This window comes from Abramis brama (genome assembly GCF_963993115.1).
Source record: "Abramis brama genome assembly, chromosome: 2".
Taxonomy (NCBI): Eukaryota; Metazoa; Chordata; class Actinopteri; order Cypriniformes; family Leuciscidae; genus Abramis; species Abramis brama.
In genome coordinates this window covers 6,039,667-6,060,286 of record NC_139964.1, presented here as the reverse complement: position 1 = coordinate 6,060,286, position 20,620 = coordinate 6,039,667, and the positions used below count along the sequence as shown (strand labels likewise).

The window sequence follows — 20,620 nt, the reverse complement described above, 5'->3', positions numbered from 1 at the left end:
AATATATTTGAAATATATTTTCAGGATATATTTTGGAATATATGCAAATATTTGAAATTGGCCCAATAAATATATTTCATACTTCTATTTCATATATTTTTGTTATATTTCAGAATATATTTCAATGTATTTGGAATATATGCCACATATATTTTTGACACTTTTGGGGACCCATACAGAAAAAAATGCATATATACAGAAGAAATATATTCTGAAATATAACAAAAATTTATGAAATATAAGTATGAAATATATTTATTGGGCCAATTTCAAATATTTGCATATATTCCAAAATATATCCTGAAAATATATTTCAAATATATTTCTTTTGTATGGGGTAGCCCATCGCTAACCGATGAAGATATCTGGTGACTTGAGCAGCAATTGGGCAAGTTTTCGAGCAGACTTTGATGATTACTTGCTGGCGACCGGACTATGTGAGAAAGATGTGGATGTGCAAGCGGCGACACTAAGAAGGCTAATGGGCAGTGAGTGCCAACACTTATATAAGCACAACCTGGGTCTCACACAAGACCAGCAGAAAGATGTAAAAGCAATACTGGAAGCACTTGAAGACTACTTCACACCAGTGGCGTGCACAGACCTCCTCATGGGCAGGGGCGGAAGGACCAAAAAGGGCACCATTTTTTTTACATTTATTTGTTAAATAAATCATCTGTATTTAAAGCAGTACCCGTCTGTCTGTTGTGTTTTTAAATATTTTAATGACTTCCTCACAATTAATTGTAATATCTCGCTCGATGGAGAGCAGCGGTAGGTCAGAGTCTACATTACCAATGAAAAGACGTTAATACAATTAGAATGCATAACACATCAAACAAAAATAGGGAAATGATGATAATATTACTAAATATTATTTACTTTACCAAACAAAACAGTGAGAATCAAGAAGGTAATTATGAGGAATTCATGTTAGTTATGTTGATGTTATAAATTGTATTTATGTATTCATGAAAGTGTTAGCTATCATGAAATCAGTAACACTTTACAATAAGGTTTCATTAGATTAATTTGTTAACATGAACTAATAATGAACTGCACTTCTACAGCATTTATTAATCTTAGTTAATATTAATTTCAGCATTTACTAAAACATTATTAAAATCAATGTATTTGTTAACATTAGTTAATGCACTGACTGTGACATAACATGAACAAACAATTAACAGTTGTATTATTAAAAGGCCTACAGTAGCCTAACAAATGTGTTTCTCATGGTAAGTTCATGTTAGATAATATGAATAATAAACAAATAAACCTTATTGTAAAGTGTTACAATGAAATCAAAGATATAAATTCCTTACAATTTAGAGTTGGATATGGACTTAAAATTTCCTTTCACTAGATGTATTTCCCCAAGCTAATAACACTTGATATGGCGATATTGATAACGCAATATATTATTTCATATATTTTTTTATTTAATATATTTAATTTATATTTACACCATATAATGTATTGATCATAAATATATAGAAATATACAGTGGTGGTCAAAATTGATGGCACCCCTGATAAATATGATAAAAAATAAAATCTGCATTGTTTATCCTTTTGATCTTTCATTCAAAAAATTCACAAAAATCTAACCTTTCATTGAAGTAAAAGAATTGAAAGTGGGGGTAAATCACATTATAAAATAAATGTTTTTCTCCAAAACACGCTGGCCATAATTGTTGGCACCCTGTTATTAAATACTTTTTGCAATCTCCTTTTGCCAAGATAACAGATCTGAGTTTTCTTCTATAATGCCTGATGAGTTTGGAGAACACCTGAGTAGAGATCAGAGACCATTCCTCCATACAGAATCTCTCCAGATCCTTCAGATTCACAAGTTCATGTTGGTGCTTCTTCTCTTCAGTTCACTCCACTCATCAGGTCAGGGAACTGGGACGGTCATGGCAGAAGCTTCATTTTGTGCTCAGTTACCCATTTTTGTGTTGATTTTGATGTTTGTTTTGGACCGTTGTCCTGATGGAAGATCCAACCACGGCCCATTATAAGATTTCTAGCAGAGGCAGAGAGGTTTTGATTTTTTATCTGTTTGTATTTGCTAGAATCCATAATACCATGTATCTGAACAAGATGTCCAGGACCTCCAGCAAATAAATAGGCCCACAACATATAAGATCCAGCAGTATTTTTAACCGTAGGCATGGGGGACTCTTCATCCCTGTTTGCACCAAACACATCTGCTGGGTTTGCTGCCAAAAAGCCCTTTTTTTTCCGTTTCATCTGACCACAGAATCCGGTCCCTTTTGAAGATCCAGTTGTGCCTGACCACTGAATATGCTGGAGTTCATTTGTGGAGGAGCGAGGAGGATTTTTCTTGAAAACCTCCCAAACAACATGTGGTGATGTAGGGGTTGTTTGATTTTTTTTATAGGCTTTCTGACCCCAAGACTCAAGTAATCTCTGCAATACTCCATCTGTGATCCTTGAAGAGTCTTTGGCCACTCAAACTTTCCTCCTCACCATCCATTAAGATAATATAGACACACATCCTCTTCCTGGCAGATACGTATCATCTTTTGTTGATTATAACTTCTTAATTATTGCCCTGATGGTCAAAATGGGGATTTTCAATTCTTTAGCTATTGTCTTACAGCCACTTTCTATTTTGTGAAGCTCAACAATCTTTTGCTGCACATCAGAACTATATTCTGTGGTTTAAATCATTGTGATGGACGATTAAGGGAATTTGGCTTTAGTGTTTCCTCATATTTAAACTCCTGTGAAACAAGAAGTCATAGCTGGACAATTTCATGTTCCTAGTCACCCTGGTGTGCTAAAAAAAGGTAAATATTAATGGGAATATACTTCAGAGATATTTTTCTCATAAAAAATTCTAGGGGTGCCAACAATTATGGCCAGCGTGTTTTGGAGAAAAACATTTATTTCATAATGTGATTTACCCCCCAATTTCAATTATTTAACTTCAATGAAAGGTTAGATTTTTGTGAATTTTTAGAAGGAAAGATCAAAAGGATAAACAATGCAGATTTATTTTTACAGACATTTTTTATCATATTTATCAGGGGTGCCATCAATTTTGACCACCACTGTATGTTCCGTAAGGGGAGGCTCTAACCTATTTTAGGTCTGTCTTACTTTCTTACTTAGAAACCTCTCTTTTACTGGAGTAATATTTTATTAGTATTAATTAATTTCTCTAGCCATTGCAGGATGTAAGCTAGTGTTGTATTGCCTGTGAAAAGACAACTCCGAACAAGTTTTCTATCATGTATGCCTATAAAAGACGACCGAGTCAATCAGAGTAAGCATGCTGAGTAGTATGAAGCTGCAGACTCGGAGCCTGCTGCATCTACAGTCCCGCACCCAGAGTCCCGCATTCTCAGACCCCTCGTTTTTCGAGACAGCGCCTCCTATCAAATTGGATCGGATAAACATTTGAAGAACTTAAGCCGAAACGTGAGTATTCTCAATTTTATTCAATGATTTCTTTTTTAATCAAATTACTTTATAGCTCATCGATACACCAACATATGAATAGTTAATATTTGTGAAGATAGTTTGTAACAAAATTTGAGCCGTTAATGTATGTTTTTTCGCCTTTTTCCCCCGAAAATATTTTGATAGCTAACGTTAGCCTTTAACCTTGGACTTTTTGTAGACAAGCCATTGTAAAAATTTGATTAAAATTAGTTGACATTAAAGTAGACCAATTAAATACATTAAGTGTGTTAATATCAAAGAATGTCATCATTAATTATTTAATCAGATTTACCTTTTTACCTTTTTTTAATTATCAGACCTTTTCTCCTAAAACTATAAATTGAATTAATTAATGCCGGTAATTATTTTACTTTATATAATTTATGTAGACTACTTAAATTAGTTATTATAAAACGTAAGTATTAAAATTGATCAATATTAATTTAACTGTGATATGAAGTTGTTGCCAGCCATTTATAATAATAAAACAATAAAAATATTATTTATTATCACACAATATTTTTGACAATGGCATTCATCTTTTATTTTAGTGAAGTTGAGGAATTTGACAGGGTGATTACAAAAAGAATGAGAAAATAAGCAACATTTGCCTATACCAGAAAGTAATTATTTTACCTTATACATTTACATTACATTTTACATTTATTCATTTAGCAGACGCTTTTATCCAAAGCGACTTATAAATGAGTTTTTTTTAATGCAATTGAAGATGAAAAGTAATGTCACTAACACAATTCTTTCTTCCTTTTTTCTTTGCTTTGTCCTGTTTACAGCAAGATGACGGTGATCAAGGTGATTGTTAAATAAAGTACATAATTGTTTATTATTGGTGTTTTGTCTATTATTTGAGTTTTGCTTCACATTCAAAATATCAAAAAACAGGTTTTGTAATGTTAGCATGGTATAATGTTAATTCGACCATTATAGGTTGAACTGAAAGAGAAAATGGAATTTGAAACATTGTACAAAAACAAACTAAAACATTGTAGCAATATAATATCACATAATATTTTTTCAGAAGATAGTTCAATCTGTATTTGTATCCCTTACATCAGTAAGTTTCTTTCAATTGCACCCACGTTAAAAAAATAAATACTGGGTAATTAGTTAGTTTGAAAACACAATGATTTTTTATTTATTTTTTGGCACATGCATTAAGCAGGGAACGCAAATATTTATTTGGATAACTTTAAATAAAAAGAGACCGTAATATTGCATCCTAATGTTTTCAATGGCATTTGGATAAGGGTGTTATACGATCTTCCGAACAGCAGGAGGCGCTGTCTCGAAAAACGAGGGGTCTGAGAATGCGGGACTCTGGGTGCGGGACTGTAGATGCAGGCTCCGAGTCTGCAGCTTCATAATGTTGAGCATGCTTTCTGCAGGTCCTGAGAATGTGATGACGTTTTGCGCCACTAGAGGGAGGACAAAGACTCACTTTAACCAAGTTCCTTGAATCGAAAGCAAAAGAGGAGATAAGGAAGAGACGACATCTCGAGTCTTTAAACTTGTAAACAAAGGTTGTTCAAAGGGAGCATATTTTCTGGTAAGTTTAGAAATTTTCTTCATGAAACCATATAGGTATATAAAAATAAGCTTCTGTTTCTGCTCTCTATGGAAGCCCTGAACCGCAACGTAAAAAAAAAAAAGTAAAAAAAAAAAAAAAAATCGAGATTAAAATCGAAATATTACGAGAATAAAGTCGCAATTTTTTTTTTAGTAAAGACCTGCGCTCGTGAAGTCGAACTGCTTCTAACATGGATCTAAACATAATAGTAGCTTTTTACTTTTATCTGGGCTTTCAACAAAAGGAAATTCTATAGGTGCTAATCTACCAACATGGCATTACCATTTGTCTTAGGACGTTACAAAATATACTGCGCCGGAATAGACTTTACAGGCGAAAACACTTTTCAGACTGGATGGAGGTAGCCAGCTTTATATCTGAGGAAATAATGGGATCCGGCCAAATGATTTGATACAGAATGATGCACTTAAAATGTATCCAGAAAGGATTTACGGTGAAGAGGGAAACAGTGTGGTTACCGTTGAGTGTGCTCGACCCAGATGGCGTTGCGTATAGACGAGCACGAAGACTACGCCGAAGGAGGTATCCTGGTCCAAACTTTATGTGGCACGTTGACTCGTACGATAAGCTTAAACCGTCCAGCCTCTGCATTAATGGATGTGCTGATGGATTCTCACATAATGTGATGTGGTAGAAAGTGTATTTCACCAATAATGACCCGAAAGACATTGCAACATATTTTATTGAGACAGTAAAGAATAAAGATGGTTGTCCTAGAAGAATCCGTGACGATCGTGGGACTGAAAACGATCTATGGAGCAGATGCAGATCTTTCTTCGAAGAAATGCTACTGATGAATTTGCTTTTCACCGGAGTTTCTTATATGGTTCAAGCAATCAATATCAAAGAATCAAAAGCTTTTGGAGCATACTTCGGAAAGAGAATATTCAGTTTTGGATTTTGAACTTTTTTCAGGCTTTAAAAGAAGAAGACCATTTCAGTGGGGATTTCCTTGGCAAATCAATCGTGCAGTTTTGCTTTACAACACTTGTAAAGGTAAGAAATCATATCTATCTGTCTATCTGTCTGTCTGTCCAGATATTTATTTGCTAAAATAGCAAGACTGTAAGGCCTATTTGTAATACAAAGAGGACATGCACTTTAATAGAAAAAAAAAAAAAATGTATATATATATATATATATATATATATATATATATATATATATTAATTAATGGAAGATTTTATGTGCTTTTGTCATTTAAGGATGAACTTGACAGATTTGTGCAGATGTGGAACGCACACAGAATCCGAGCGCAACGGGACATTACGGCACCTCATGGGCGTTCATCCATAATGTATATGGCTCCTCATCTTTATGGATCAGACAAATATCTTTTCCAGTGCAATTCTTTGGATGTTCAGAACTGCCAGGAGGAGTGTCACATGTTGACGTACCCATGTGATGAGACAGTGTTTGAACTTTGTTGCCTGTTGATGGAGGAGCTTCATCTTCTTCCATTTCGTCCACACGAATTTCACACATTTAAGAATTTAATTTAATACAACCATATGATGTCATAATATGTAAATTAGATGGGAAAATGTAATCCCTACATAATCTTTGGGTCATCCTTAATACTTCTCTAATTTACAGAAAGTCTCTATCTTTTATCACTTTTAAGATATAGCCTTTTGAAATTAAGATGTCAAAATCGAACGGTTTAGGAAAAAACCTCTGGCGCCTGAAGGGTTAAGAATTGAGATACTAGAGAATATGTAGAAAGAACAACTTTTAATGTTTGTTTTACAATGAAATGAATCCGATAATTAAATTTGAGCTCAAATTACAAAAAAAAACAAACAAAAAAACTGTTATGCTAATATATTATTTTTGAGCTGTAAGTGTAATAAACTTTTCTTTTTTTTTTTTTTCATAAAACACAGTTGTGATGTATGCTTGAACAAACAGGAAATTACAGTACACTAGTATCCAACAATTATCAAAATAAACTAGTAGTGCACTAGTAGAGGCAATACATGCAAAATACTTAACATACATGCCCAATTCAGATTTAACATTTCATAACAATTATTTTTTAACAGTTTATGGACAGTAATCATATGCAAATCTCACAGTGACTGCAGGAAGCATTTAAAAAAGCTTCCAAGAAATCTTGATGTACCTTTTTGAAATGTTGTTTAACTCTGTTACTACTTAAACATTCTACAACATTCAATATGAATACGAATCATTATGTGAACATGTAAACAACATGTATAGTGTTAACGTGCAAAGTCTCAACAGCACAAGAGTTTTATGCAGTGCATGCTCTAACACTGCTCAACTGGAGTATGAACCTTGCAGCGTTTATACGCCCACGTATAAATATAGTTAATTATTATTCATAACGGATTATGATCAATAATTAATATTTTAATTATTTTTAATTATTTTCAGAATTTACTGTAGCAGAATCAATAGTATGATCATTTTATCAGTTCATCCAATGAACAGAAAGCATAAACAAGTATTAACTCTAGGAAATATAATATCTTCCTGGCCAAGAAAGAATTAATCCCCAGCTAACAATAAATTAAGAAATAATCACGGGTAAAAGCATCGGTAACTTAGATCGAAGTTCAAGACAATAAATTTGATAAGCACACGCGAGTAATCTCTTTTCAAATACAAACAATACTTTATTGATTATATACTAACACATAACTAACACAAACAAGACTTTATTGATTATTCTAACAACTAATATCTAACACAAACACACGCACACGCATACATTCATACTAGTTACAGAAAGAAAGAAAGAAAGAAAGAAAGAAAGAATGAGTTTGGAAAGAATGAGTTTAAGGGTAAGAGGAAGAAAATTCCGAATTTCTATATGCACTCAAGACATGACCTGGACGAACCATCAATCATTAATTTAACCCTTCTATCGTTTCTTAGACAGGTTATTCAATTTATATCAATGCACCAGTTCGGTTTTAGTCTGGAGGTACTTTGCTTTTGCGTTCCTTTTGAGGGTTCCTTTGGTCAGCGTCAAAGGGGTTTGTTCGTTGGTTATGGTCTCCTCGTGCCTGGATAGATGTCTGTGGCGTGGATGCCGGATGGTTGAAAAGTCTTTGAAGTTGAAAGCGTGCGTTGCAGCCGTGAATCGTGGAACGAAACTTTGCAGCAAAACTTAACTTAAACCGAGACTTTCAATCGGAAAAGAAGAATAACACAAAGAAAGAAAGAAAATGAGATACGGAAAAAAGCTAGATGACTGGAAATGAATCTAACCCATCTGATCTTAATTTGGGTTGATCTGCTCGTCTGTTAACGTTACATGGTTACTATAACCATCGTCTGCCGTCTCCGTCTTTGTTCTGCACTCGTTGAGAGCTCTTCTCTATCAGAACATTTTGAACGAACCAACCTTCCCCCCAACGCTCTGCGCTGGTTTTTAAAGGGTTTTTTAAAACAAAAAGGTTTTGTTACTCCTACAAATATCCTGACTGCTTCTTTGTTTGCAAAGTCATAAATCATGTCTTCCCTGGGGGATCTCTAATTGAAGACCAGATGCAACAGTTTAGGCATGATTTCTAATTATCAGAATATGAAACATTTTACACAGATTTAATTCCAGCCATCTTGCTAGTGTTGGAGAATTTCCTTGATTCATGTCTAAGTATGATGCAATGAAAATGACAAGCATGACAAAATGGGTCTGAGAAAGGATGAGAGAATGGAAAATAACCAGCTTGCATCAGCAATGCAAAGTGTCAAAAATACTGTATGAAACAGAGCACCATTGTGTGAGGTTTGACCAATAGAGAAGACATGTCTAACTGTGCCAAGGTCCCCAGGCGTGACAGAGGGGAAGAGATAGATTTGAGGGTGCCCATTGGGCACCTAGCGATAAGAAAAAGTATAAGACATGAACACTGGCCATTGTAACTTTAGATGTCCGGATGGCCAGCCGGCTTCTCACTTTGTTGCTTGTCAATAAAGTTAATTCTTCTGACCTGGAACCTCGACTCTGAGAAACTACTTTGAGACCTGAACCAAAAAGAACTATGAATTCGCCACAACATAATTGCCGAGCCGAGCCAGGAGGGACAAGGGGTCGAGGAGTGACCACGGTGGGCGTGCTGGCAGAGGCCTCACAAAACAAAGGTGCACCAAAAAATAAGGTAAGCAAATTTTGCTTATATTTGTTTTGTGCTGCCCCTGGTAAGCTAGCGCCCGGTTGGTGACTGCCTTAAACAAAAGACCCCACCAAAAAGAACCTAAAAGTGATAAAAGATAAGGAGGTAAAAGGAGGGTAAGGTTCCAGGTTTTGAGAAAAAGTGCATGCAGTAATTGTTTGTCTGTCCATACGCAGGAGATGCGTATTCCATTCGCATGAGGTGCATTGTACACGTGTGCGTCACGGTATTTTATGCGAAAAGTGCGTTTGCAAATTTATCTGTTTGTCTGTCCATACGCAGGAGATGCGTATTCCATTCGCATGAGGTGCATTGTACACGTGTGCGTCACGGTATTTTATGCGAAAAGTGCGTTTGCAAAATTATATGTTGTATTGTCCCTAAACGCAGAAGGTGCGTTCTAACGTGAGAGGCACGTTAATTGTGTACGTGAGAAGCGCGTGCCCCAAACGCAGAAGGTGCGTTTTAACGTGAGAAGCACGTTATTTATATACGCGAGTGCGTATTCCATTCGCATGAGGTGCATTGTACACGTGTGCGTCACGGTATTTTATGCGAAAAGTGCGTTTGCAAATTTATCTGTTTGTCTGTCCATACGCAGGAGATGCGTATTCCATTCGCAGGAGATGCGTATTCCATTCGCATGAGGTGCATTGTACACGTGTGCGTCACGGTATTTTATGCGAAATGTGCGTTTGCAAAATTATATGTTGTATTGTCCACAACGCAGGAGGTGCGTTGTAACGAGAGAAGCACTTTATTGTTAGTCTTATCTGTTGTATTGTGTGCGCATGCGATCTGTTTTATGTGAGGAGAAAAGTGTGTGTGTTTGTCAAAGTGATTTTTTCATCTTAAAAATAAGGAGAAAGGTCATTTCGGAGAAAATTAGCAAAAGTGACAATAATAATAAAACCTTTTACTTATAATGTTTTTTCTAAAAACCCAAAGTGATAGAAATTAAAAGTTAGAAATGATATAGCCGTGTTTGAGCAGAATTCATAGAAAGGACGGAGACGCAGAGACAAAAGTGTTTTTAACTGAGCTCTGCGCTCTGCATGAAATTACATTTGAGCCACTGTCCCGAAATTGTTACAAAGTACAAAACCTTGGCACCGCTCAGTGAGAAAAAAGGGAGTGAGAAAGCTGAGACAGACAAAGGCACATAAAATAAAACTCTCACAAGAAATAATTTTTGAATCAGTGTTATTAAAAGTTTAATGGATGATAAAACAAAAATTGATGACAGGAAAATAATTCGGATAGGGAAACAGCCCATATTGTCAAAAGTTTGATTGATTGACTTTGTCTTTTCATTTGCTACAAGAAAAATAGGAAAATATTAAATAAGTGTGTGTGTGTGCAGCTCTGTCTGTGTGTGTGTGTGGCTTTGAAGAGGGTTTGAGAGCGGTTTTGCGTGTAAGAGCAGCTCTGTGTGTGTGTGACGCTGAGTGTGTGTGTTTCAGAGCGACTCTGCGTGGGTGTGAGTGACTCTGTGCACGGCTGTGTGACAGTGTGTGTGAAATCCCGGGTGTATGAGTGTGCGTTATAACAGACTGAAAGCGTCTATGTTGATATAAAGAAATAAGGAGGGAGAGAAGTGATAGAGATTAGAGTTTTTTCACCTTTTGACACCTGAAGAAAAATACTCATGTGGTCTAGAGTGAGAGATAATTATGAAGCAGAGGAGATTAGATTACAGAAAGAAAGAGAAGATGAAGATGATTGTCAAGGGGCATTAGAACTAACCAAAGGTATTAAGAATCACTTCTGGTTAGAAAAAGAGTTCATAGATAGTGAAGGACAGAGACAGGAGTTAACAGACCAAGGGAAGAATGAACTTTTGAAAAAATTGACAGGAATAACAAATTTGAACCAGGTTGAACGAAAGTGGCCCTTAGTGGATTGGCGTAATGTGATAAAAAAAAAACACGAGGGGCAATAGAGGGAGAAGAATTTTGAACAAAAAAGGAAGAAATGCTTTAATTGATTTATTTGAACCATTTGAATCAGACACTTGTAGCAAAGAAGAAATAAATATTTCAGTCATCATGTTGAACGGCCATGAAGTGAAGTTAACCCCGTCTCTCACTTATCTATGTAGGGCAGGAGAAGTAACTGCACGAGGACGGTGGTTTGAAAGGAACATTGTCTGGAGTTTCGAACTGGTGTGCCTGGGGGAGGACATCATTTGGAAACGAAATATACACAACCAGCTAGAAAAAGTGACGCCAAAGCCATTGTCTGAGTTATAAATACAAACCATTTTGAGGTATCTTCAAAAAACTAGACAGATACCAGAATGTTTAAACTTAACAGAAAACTGAGAACACAAAATTATAATTTGATTAATTGAATGAAGAAATAATTGAGACTTGCAGCAATGGCTTCGATGTCACAGCAACAAGAGACCCCTGTGGAGCAGATTATATCACAATATCCGATATGTAGAGACTCTATTAAAAACTTATCTGGGAAGTGGGAAAAAAAAGGACCAGAAAGTTAAACACTAAGTGGCCAGCAGAGGGAACATTTGATTTGGCTATGTGCAGGGAAATGGGAGCACTAATAAAGAATCACAAAGCCCAAGATAGAAGTAAAAAAAGAGTAGAGAAGAGAGAAAAAGAGCAGGAAGTGTTGAATCTTTTTAGAGACATGGGGATAAAATTAATTAAAGGAATTAGGGAGAAGATAGAAAATAAAAGTGATACAATGGCAACCCCACCCCCTTACCTACCCCCGTATGATTCAACTGGTAAACATCTGCCACTAGTGAATGCAACTTTAACAGTTCAAGGTAAAGTGGATTTTGAAGACGAGCCAACCGATGAAGCAAGAGGGGAGGGAGGAGAGGATGACGACAGAAAAGTGAGCCCTGGCCGCAGAGAAAGAAAAACTACAGACATCTTTGAAGTTTCAAAGTAAGATACACTGAACTATGCTGGAAGTCAAGACAGCAACCTAAGCATGAAACATCTGACCAGGGTAACCCCAGACCCCACCCTCTCCAATCCTTATCATCATGCAAGCAAAGCCCTACAAGAACTTGAAGAGAGACTGCAGAAGGAGATGGAAGCTGACTCTCAGCAATCCGAGCCTGAACAGGATGAAATAGAAAGAGACATACTCATCACTAAAGAACAAATCCAAAGAGAGACTGAATCCATGCGAAAAGCCCTAGAGGAAAACATGCGAAGAGAACATCAGAGACTTCAGAACTACACAAGAAACAGACCCCACTCAGCCATCCTTAACAAGGAATACAAGAATGTGTCAGGGACCCTGCTTTTGGAAGAACTCCCACAAAGCAAACCACACTGGATAAGAGGAGACAATTTGAGAAGAAGGTCAATGAGTGGAGCATATCTGCATGAAAACGGAAGAGACCAACTGAGAGAGGAACAAACACAGTGCCCCATCCTGATTAAAGGACATCAAGGACAGTACGTGCTGTGGGCGGGACAAGATCTGGAAGGACTGATAGCACGCCTACCTGACATACACGAAGGGGCGGGCAAATGGATTCGACTACTGGAAGAAGAGACAATGGGCAAGATACTAGCCATCGGAGACATCAAGGCCCTGCTGACAAAGTGTGTGGGAGGTGCAAGAACAAATGAAAATCCTTGCTGACCAGGACTTAACCAGGCAGTCGACTCTACAAGGATGGATGCCATACCACTCGACCATTATAGAACCACAATGTGGCAAACCCTCAGAGGACATTATCCCACCCAGATGGATCCAAAGTTATTAGAAGGGGAATCAATGGGCGAGGAAGAAAACCCAACCACCTACGTCCAGAGACAATCACGAAGATGGAAGCAAGAGCTGGAAAAAGACCCTGAACGAGATCCAGTGATAACAGTGCTGTTCAGGACTGCTATAATGGAAGCCATGCCACCCGCTGTAAGAGCCAAGGAAGATGTAGTGGGACTGAATTCAAAGATGACAAGAAAGTTCTGTGACCATGTGACTCATGCAGTAGAACAATACAGGAAGAGTGAACAGAAGCTGAAGAATCAAGAAAGAGAGCTTCAAAGAGGGCTGACCCAATTACAGCTGGATGACCTAGTCAACAAAAAGAAGAAAGTCCAAGCTACCATTAAAGATGTTGAAGATCAGTCTGCAGTGATGGCAGCGGTGAACATACCGAACCCAGCTGCACAAGCCATGCCGCAGGCACCAGCCCCTATGGGTCAGAGCACTTCCAACACCCCAGGAAATCAACAACAGCCAAGTGCACCAATTGTGATATACCTGCCTGAACAGCAAAACAACAGAAATGGAGCAATGCCAGGAAGAGGACGAGGAAGAGGAAGAGAATACAACAATCAACAAAGAACACAAGACATTCAAGGCATGTGTTGGGGGTGCAACGAGCCTGGAGTCTGGACATATCAAGAGAAACTGTTGTATTAACCCATGGCCCCAAAATGAACCGCTGCGTGACCAGATGTACCAACCATGGAAACAGACTAATCAGAACCAGCAGAACAGTTTAAAAAATCAAGTGTGCCAGAATCTGAGTTTCATTGTACAATGATATATGACCCCCCTTAGAAACCTCGAGATTAGAAAATGACTGATTAGAAAATGACTGGTTAGAAAAAAACAGGGGACAGAAAGTATATTTGAATTCAAATTATATAATCGTAGGACCAGAAGGGGCAGCATTGCAAATTGAAGAATGTGACTTTACTAAAACATGGTTTAGAGTAGACGATTCAATCCCACATGTCATGATACAGATGTGGGCCTGGTGAAGTCAGTCAATCCTGTTAGAATTAGAGTAAAATTAGGAATGAAGTTGCCAAGAAAACAATACCCATTGAAGTTAGAAGCAGTAGAAGGAATCAGAACAACAATTGAGGGATTGGTAAAAGCTGGTAAGAGTGTTAGTTGAAACTTATTGTAACGCCCATTCTACCAGTTGAAAAGGCCAATAAGTCAAAATGGAGATGAGTCGATGATTTAAGGGCAGTCAATGAGATAGTGGAAGATTGGCCGGCAGAAGTCCCAAATCCACATACGCTATTGAAAAAGTGTTCCACCTGCTGCTCATTATTTCACTGTAATTGATCTCTGTTCTGTAAACAATATACATACACTAGGATGCCCTAAGAATTTAAACACTCACCACTTGGTCTTGGACCAAGTCCTGAAGCTTGATTTGGAAGATTTAAGACTGGATAAAATACATTTTATATTTTTATATTGCATATTATAGCACCAAATTGGATAATGTTGCTCAAGGCTACCCACCATGCTATCAACAAGACTAATATTTTGAACAATGACATTTTGTTTTAACCCAAGCTAGATGTTTGACATACTCCATGTTACTGACATATCCTGATGTTACAATAAGGAGATTTACTGCAGCAAACTCAGCTAATTTTGTCCAGCTAGAGGGGGAGGGAACACCTCATGAATGTGTTTCTGCCTCTCTGGCCTTTACTCGTCTGAGACCAGATTTGGAATCAACACCAATTGTTGATGCAGACGTGGACTATTTTGTGGATGGCTCGTGTTTTAGAGACCATTTAGGCAATCATGCTGGTTTTGCTGTTGTACAAAGGGATGGAGATGATTTCAATTCTGTTGTGATGCAGCATTGTGAACAACCTTGCTCGGCACAATTGGCCGAATTAAAAGCACTTACTGAAGCTTGCCTGTTGGCTAAGAATAAAATAGCCAACATTTATACTGATTCTGCATATGCCAATGACGTATGTCATCTCTTTAGTGCAGTATGGCAACAAAGAGGATTCAAAAAGAGTGATGGAACCCCAATCCAACATGGGGACCAAATTACTAAACTAATCACAGCTATGAAGTTTCCAAACAAATTGGCCATTATCAAGTGTCAAGCTCATAAAAAAGGCAATGACTTTGTGATCAAAGGTAAAAATGCGGCCGATATACAGGCTAAACAAGCCTCAAGATGTCAATTAGCAGTTATGGCACCGTCTGTTCTGACTACTGTCCCTACCTACTGTAGACAGCATTGCTCAAATGCAATCCAGAGCCTCTCGATCTGAAATACATATATGGCAGCAAAAGGGGGGGCGACAAGAGAGACACTAACAATATATGGAGATCACATGAAGGCCATATGATAGACCCCAACATTTTAATTCCAGATGCGCATGGTGTTGACCATTGCGCAAGGGGGGAGATTAGATTATTAGAAAAATAAAATTATTAGAAAAATAAAATTAGAAAAATAAAAAAGACAAAGAATCATAAAATTAATGTTAGAAAAGGAACAGCAACTCCAATAGGCTCTATCCCAGTTCAAGAAGGACCCTTTAAACATCTAGTGATGGATTATGTGGACATGATAAAATCAGTAAGAGGAAAAAGATACAGATACAGTTTTCGTAGACAGATTTAGCATATGGGTCGAAGCAGAACCCTCAGCAGACCAAGGAGCAGAAACTGATAAAATTTTAACCAAAGAATTCATCCCAAGAGTTGGCATACCATCTCAGATTAGCTCTGACAATCAACAGAACAATTAAGACTAAAATCAAGCAATGGATGCCTTAGGCCATCAGCTAAAATACACCAGCAAAATCATATGGCAAAACAGACAAGCTCTGAATTGGCTACTGGCAGAAAAAGGAGGGGCATGTGTGATGTTTGGAATTGACTGTTGCACCTTTATTCCGAATAATACAGCCCCTGATGGAGCTTTTACTAGGGCCATGAAGAAGCTGAAGGATCTGAGACAAGAAGTTGCTGAAAATGCGGGGAGAGACAGAGACGTTGGATACTGGTTTGACTCTATATTTGGGTCTTGGAAAGAATGGTTCATTCAGGTGGGAATAATAATAGCTGTGGCTGTTGTTATTTTTCTTTTGTTGTTCTGCTGTGTTGTGCGTTTTCTCAGATCCACGCTAGCCAATGTGGCCGCCAAACAGATGATTAATGTGTCAGTCAAGCCATCGGGAGTTGACATCGGGTGCACAAACACAAGAGTGCACCAAATTGGGCCAGACCTGGACGAGCTAGATGACTTCCTGTAAGGAGATCTGGTGAAGGAGTAAGGAATGGGGTACCTTGTTACTTTTGATTTCTAACAGTTTGATTCTGTTTTTGATAGAGAGGGAGGTAGTAACACTGTGTATTTTATTTTTGGGGTAAAATTAGACAGATCATTAGAACATGAATAGAGTAGGGAGTTAGTTAGAGGGCTTTTAATTGTTTCTCTGATTTTTATGAAGGACCCCTTCCTGAGTGTTTTTCCTTTTTCTTTTTACACTTATAATCCTGCTGAGAATATTTTTACATATAATCACACTAACAGTCACAAACATGAATATGTGAATGAGAGGGGACAATACAAGGTTTGAAGCAGGTCATTGCCCGTGGTACGAGGTAATGCAACCAGATATAAAGGGAAAAGATAATGTTTTTTACTATTTTTATCACTTACTAATCATTTTACTCTTATAACAGAGTACTTTTAATATTTTAGTTTTTTATGAATCAAAAGTGAAGTACGTGCATAAGACTACTGGTAGATGTTTCCATGGGGTAAACAGAGAAATTAATTACAAGCGCGGTCGCCAATTGCCGGACCAGCAAGGGCAGACTCAACTGGTGGTTTAAAAACCCGCTGTCTGCTCCAACACCAGATAGCGCCCAGGGCACCTCTGGCAGCGATGGAGCGACCCAGATAGCACTCCAGGCCACCGGAAGCGCCTGTGCAGTTCCTCTGGCACCGTGGGATAATCCTAACTTTAAGTCTGTACACTGAGATATGTTGATTAAGCTGAAAACAATCTTAATTTTGAGTCTATACACTGAAAATGTTGATTATGCTGATAAATCAAATGTTTGAAGTAATCTATCCCTTCAAGACTGAAGATAGAAAAGGAAGGTGGGATCTTTTACTCCACCCTAGTCATGTGGGGGCGGAGATGTTTGGTCTCACTATTCCTCCGGGGTGTATCTTTGTGAGTGGGCTTATTGATAAAAGAGATGGATGGTCCATTTTTGACCATGATTGAAAGATAATGGAGAGAGAAGCCTGATCATGAAGATACATTCTGGGACAGAAATGAAGGTGGGACTAGGATTAGTCCCAAAGGGGGGATATGTTGGAGAATTTCCTTGATTCATGTCTAAGTATGATGCAATGAAAATGACAAGCATGACAAAATGGGTCTGAGAAAGGATGAGAGAATGGAAAATAACCAGCTTGCATCAGCAATGCAAAGTGTCAAAAATACTGTATGAAACAGAGCACCATTGTGTGAGGTTTGACCAATAGAGAAGACATGTCTAACTGTGCCAAGGTCCCCAGGCGTGACAGAGGGGAAGAGATAGATTTGAGGGTGCCCATTGGGCACCTAGCGATAAGAAAAAGTATAAGACATGAACACTGGCCATTGTAACTTTAGATGTCCGGATGGCCAGCCGGCTTCTCACTTTGTTGCTTGTCAATAAAGTTAATTCTTCTGACCTGGAACCTCGACTCTGAGAAACTACTTTGAGACCTGAACCAAAAAGAACTATGAATTCGCCACAACACTAGTTGTGTTCGTAAGATAGCATTGATATGAAACAGTACACACTTTCATTCACACACCTAATCATTACAACAATTACATGAATTATATGGGATCAAAGTATACTAAAACACACTGGTGAAACAACACACGTAAAACAACATAGAATTCTGTAATTGCGTGATGTCTGATCATAAGTCCATTGAAAATTGTTCTTGAATGAGTTTTATGGATTTTGATATGTAAAGTCTTTTGGTGTGTAAAGTGTATGGGCTTGGAAATACCCTGAGGTCATGGATCATGGGTATTTCCTGCTGAAAAGAGGTTTGTTCATCTCTCATGGGACCAAGATGGGGTCTGTTAGTCGCAGGGGTCAGCAGTATCATCTCTGAACTGATCTTGCAAAACTATCAAACGTTGACCAGTTCTTCCTTCAGTTAACCAATAAAAGTCTTTGGTTACAGACTCTCTGGAGCCTGGGTGAGTTATGGCTCTGGTTTGTGATTTGAGTCTGGGATGTGAAGACTCTTTGTGGGATTATGTATGAACAAAATCACCTAAAAGCTTCAATTCTGTTTGGTTCATTCCCGTAGTTGTTACAACCTATTTTTCTTCAGAATTCTACATTCAATGTGTACATTAATTTGAGTCAACATAAACTAGGAATGTTAACATAAAATGTTACATAACTACAACGTAAACATAAAATGTAAACAATAGATATAGGTACCACATGCAAAGTCTCAAATAGTGTGAAAAGAGTGTTCTGCACTTTGATATGTTTTCAAAACCATCTATTGTCCATTTTAGACCATCAGGAACTCTTGGCTCACCTTTTGGCCATTTTCCGACTACGGTAATATGTCTTCACTTTTTTCCAGATTTGCCGAAGAAAGAGTTTTAAAATCATCCAAAATCTTCAACATCACATTGACATCATTGGGTTCACTGATTATGACAATGACGTCATCAGGGTACGCTGATAACTTAAAAACATTAACACAATTTGGGATGCACAATCCACACACATCAGTTCTTAGTTTATTTAACAGGGGTTCTATGGCTAAGGTGTATAACATGACAGCGCACCCCTGTACACCCTAAACGGAGAGCACAAGTCACCATTAATCTTTAATAAACTCTGAACGCCACAATACATCATTTTAATCATTGCAATAAAATCTGAACTAAAACCAAAGGCTTTTAAAACGTTCCATAAATAAATATGCTCGACTCTGTCGAAAGCCTTCTCTTGATTGATTGATATCATACCAAAATCTATGTCAAAAATGTTTCCACAGTCTACAATGTCTCTAATAAAAGAAACATTATCAAAGATTCTTCTTCCTGGGACGCAATATGACTGATCTGGATGAACAATAGATCCAATGACTTCACCCAATCTGATTGCTAAAGCTTTAGACAATACTTTAAAGTCGTTACATAATAAACTTCCTGGTCTCCAATTTATGATGTCATTTAAATCTCCTTTTTTCGGCAATAAAGTAATAATTGCTCTCCGGCAGCTTCGTGGCAGTTTTCCATTTACCAAACTCTAATTAAAAACTGTTACCAAGTCTGGACCTATTTCTACCCAAAAAGATTTATAAAATTCAGTTGTAATGCCATCAATACTTGATGCTTTTCCATTTTTTAAGGGCATTTTCAAGCTCAACTAAACTCAAAGTTTTACTAATTTCCTTATTTACATTTTTAGTTATCTGTGGTAAATTTTCAAAAAAATCCAAATTACCATCTTGGTCTTCTGAAATTTGACTTTTGTACAAATCTTTATAAAAATGTCCAGCTCTTTTTCTAATATCTGAGGGATTTGTCAATAAAAACCCTTTTTCCGACTGCAAGGCATGAATAAACTTTTTCTGACCATTCTTTTTTTCTAAACTGAAAAAGAATTTTGAAGGAGCATCAATTAATTCTGCACTTTGGAAACGTGATCTAATGATAGCACCTTTTGTTGTACAACCTAGCATAGCGGCTAACAAATTTTTTTTTTTTAATGTGTCATCGGCGTTCTCACTGGTTCGCGTTTTTGAAGTTTGCGCAGAAAGAACTTAAAGAGTTTTCTGTTAAAACGTGTTAGCGGCCCCTAAGTTAATAACTAATGGTCTTTGTGACGGAAGTGAATCAATCAAACTAACTTTAGCTGGACAATAACTTTATTCTAGAGCTGCTATAAAGCCAAAACAATCTCTGTTACTTTCATTTCCTATTATCAATGTAAAGCTGCTTTGGAACAATCTACATTGTTAAAAGCGCTATATAAATGAAGATGACTATTTGTGCTGTACGAGGAGAGGCTTCAATCTCTGTATTCGCCCCAGAGTACTCCCTCGCATTCCTGGCTGTGGAAGGAACCAGCCAAACTCCATTTTCATCCTGTTACACACCCTTCCATCCTTAGACATACCGACGGATGTCCAAACGGGTCAAACCGCTGACTTTGTGCCGTCCAAAAAACAATGGCGGTCCGCCAGGTCATTGTTAGATATTTTCCTCTTCCTTTAAACAAATAACAGGCTAACTATTGAAACAGCTAAAGACTTTCAGGATAAAAAGTAACAGTCAACAGGAGATTTTCTTTTGGGAATTTCATATATCACAAACCTAAATACTCAACAAACTTTTTTTTTTTTAGATCATCTGATCACATTTTATCTTACTGTTCTTGCCATTACAAACTAACATTGAAATATAACATTACAATTAAGTTAATTAAGTTCAGTTATCCTAAAATTTATATATTTACAAATAATCCATATTTGGTTTGGTTGAATGTAAAAATATTAATTTTAGGATAATTGAACTTAATTAACTTAATTACTTTGGACTAAATTAAGACTGTTAACC

At 37.2% G+C, this 20,620-nt stretch overlaps 1 protein-coding gene across 1 annotated transcript; it reads left to right on the top strand.

Moving 5' to 3' along the window:
• Positions 1–4,707: 4,707 nt before the first annotated feature.
• LOC311070637 (uncharacterized protein) lies at positions 4,708–17,762 on the top strand. The gene is made up of 3 exons (XM_084094630.1): positions 4,708–5,043; positions 6,001–6,081; positions 6,291–17,762. The coding sequence occupies exon 3, from the start codon at positions 12,897–12,899 to the stop codon at positions 13,650–13,652; it is 756 nt and encodes a 251-aa protein (XP_083950756.1). The 5' UTR covers positions 4,708–5,043; positions 6,001–6,081; positions 6,291–12,896; the 3' UTR covers positions 13,653–17,762.
• The last annotated feature ends 2,858 nt before the right edge of the window (positions 17,763–20,620 follow it).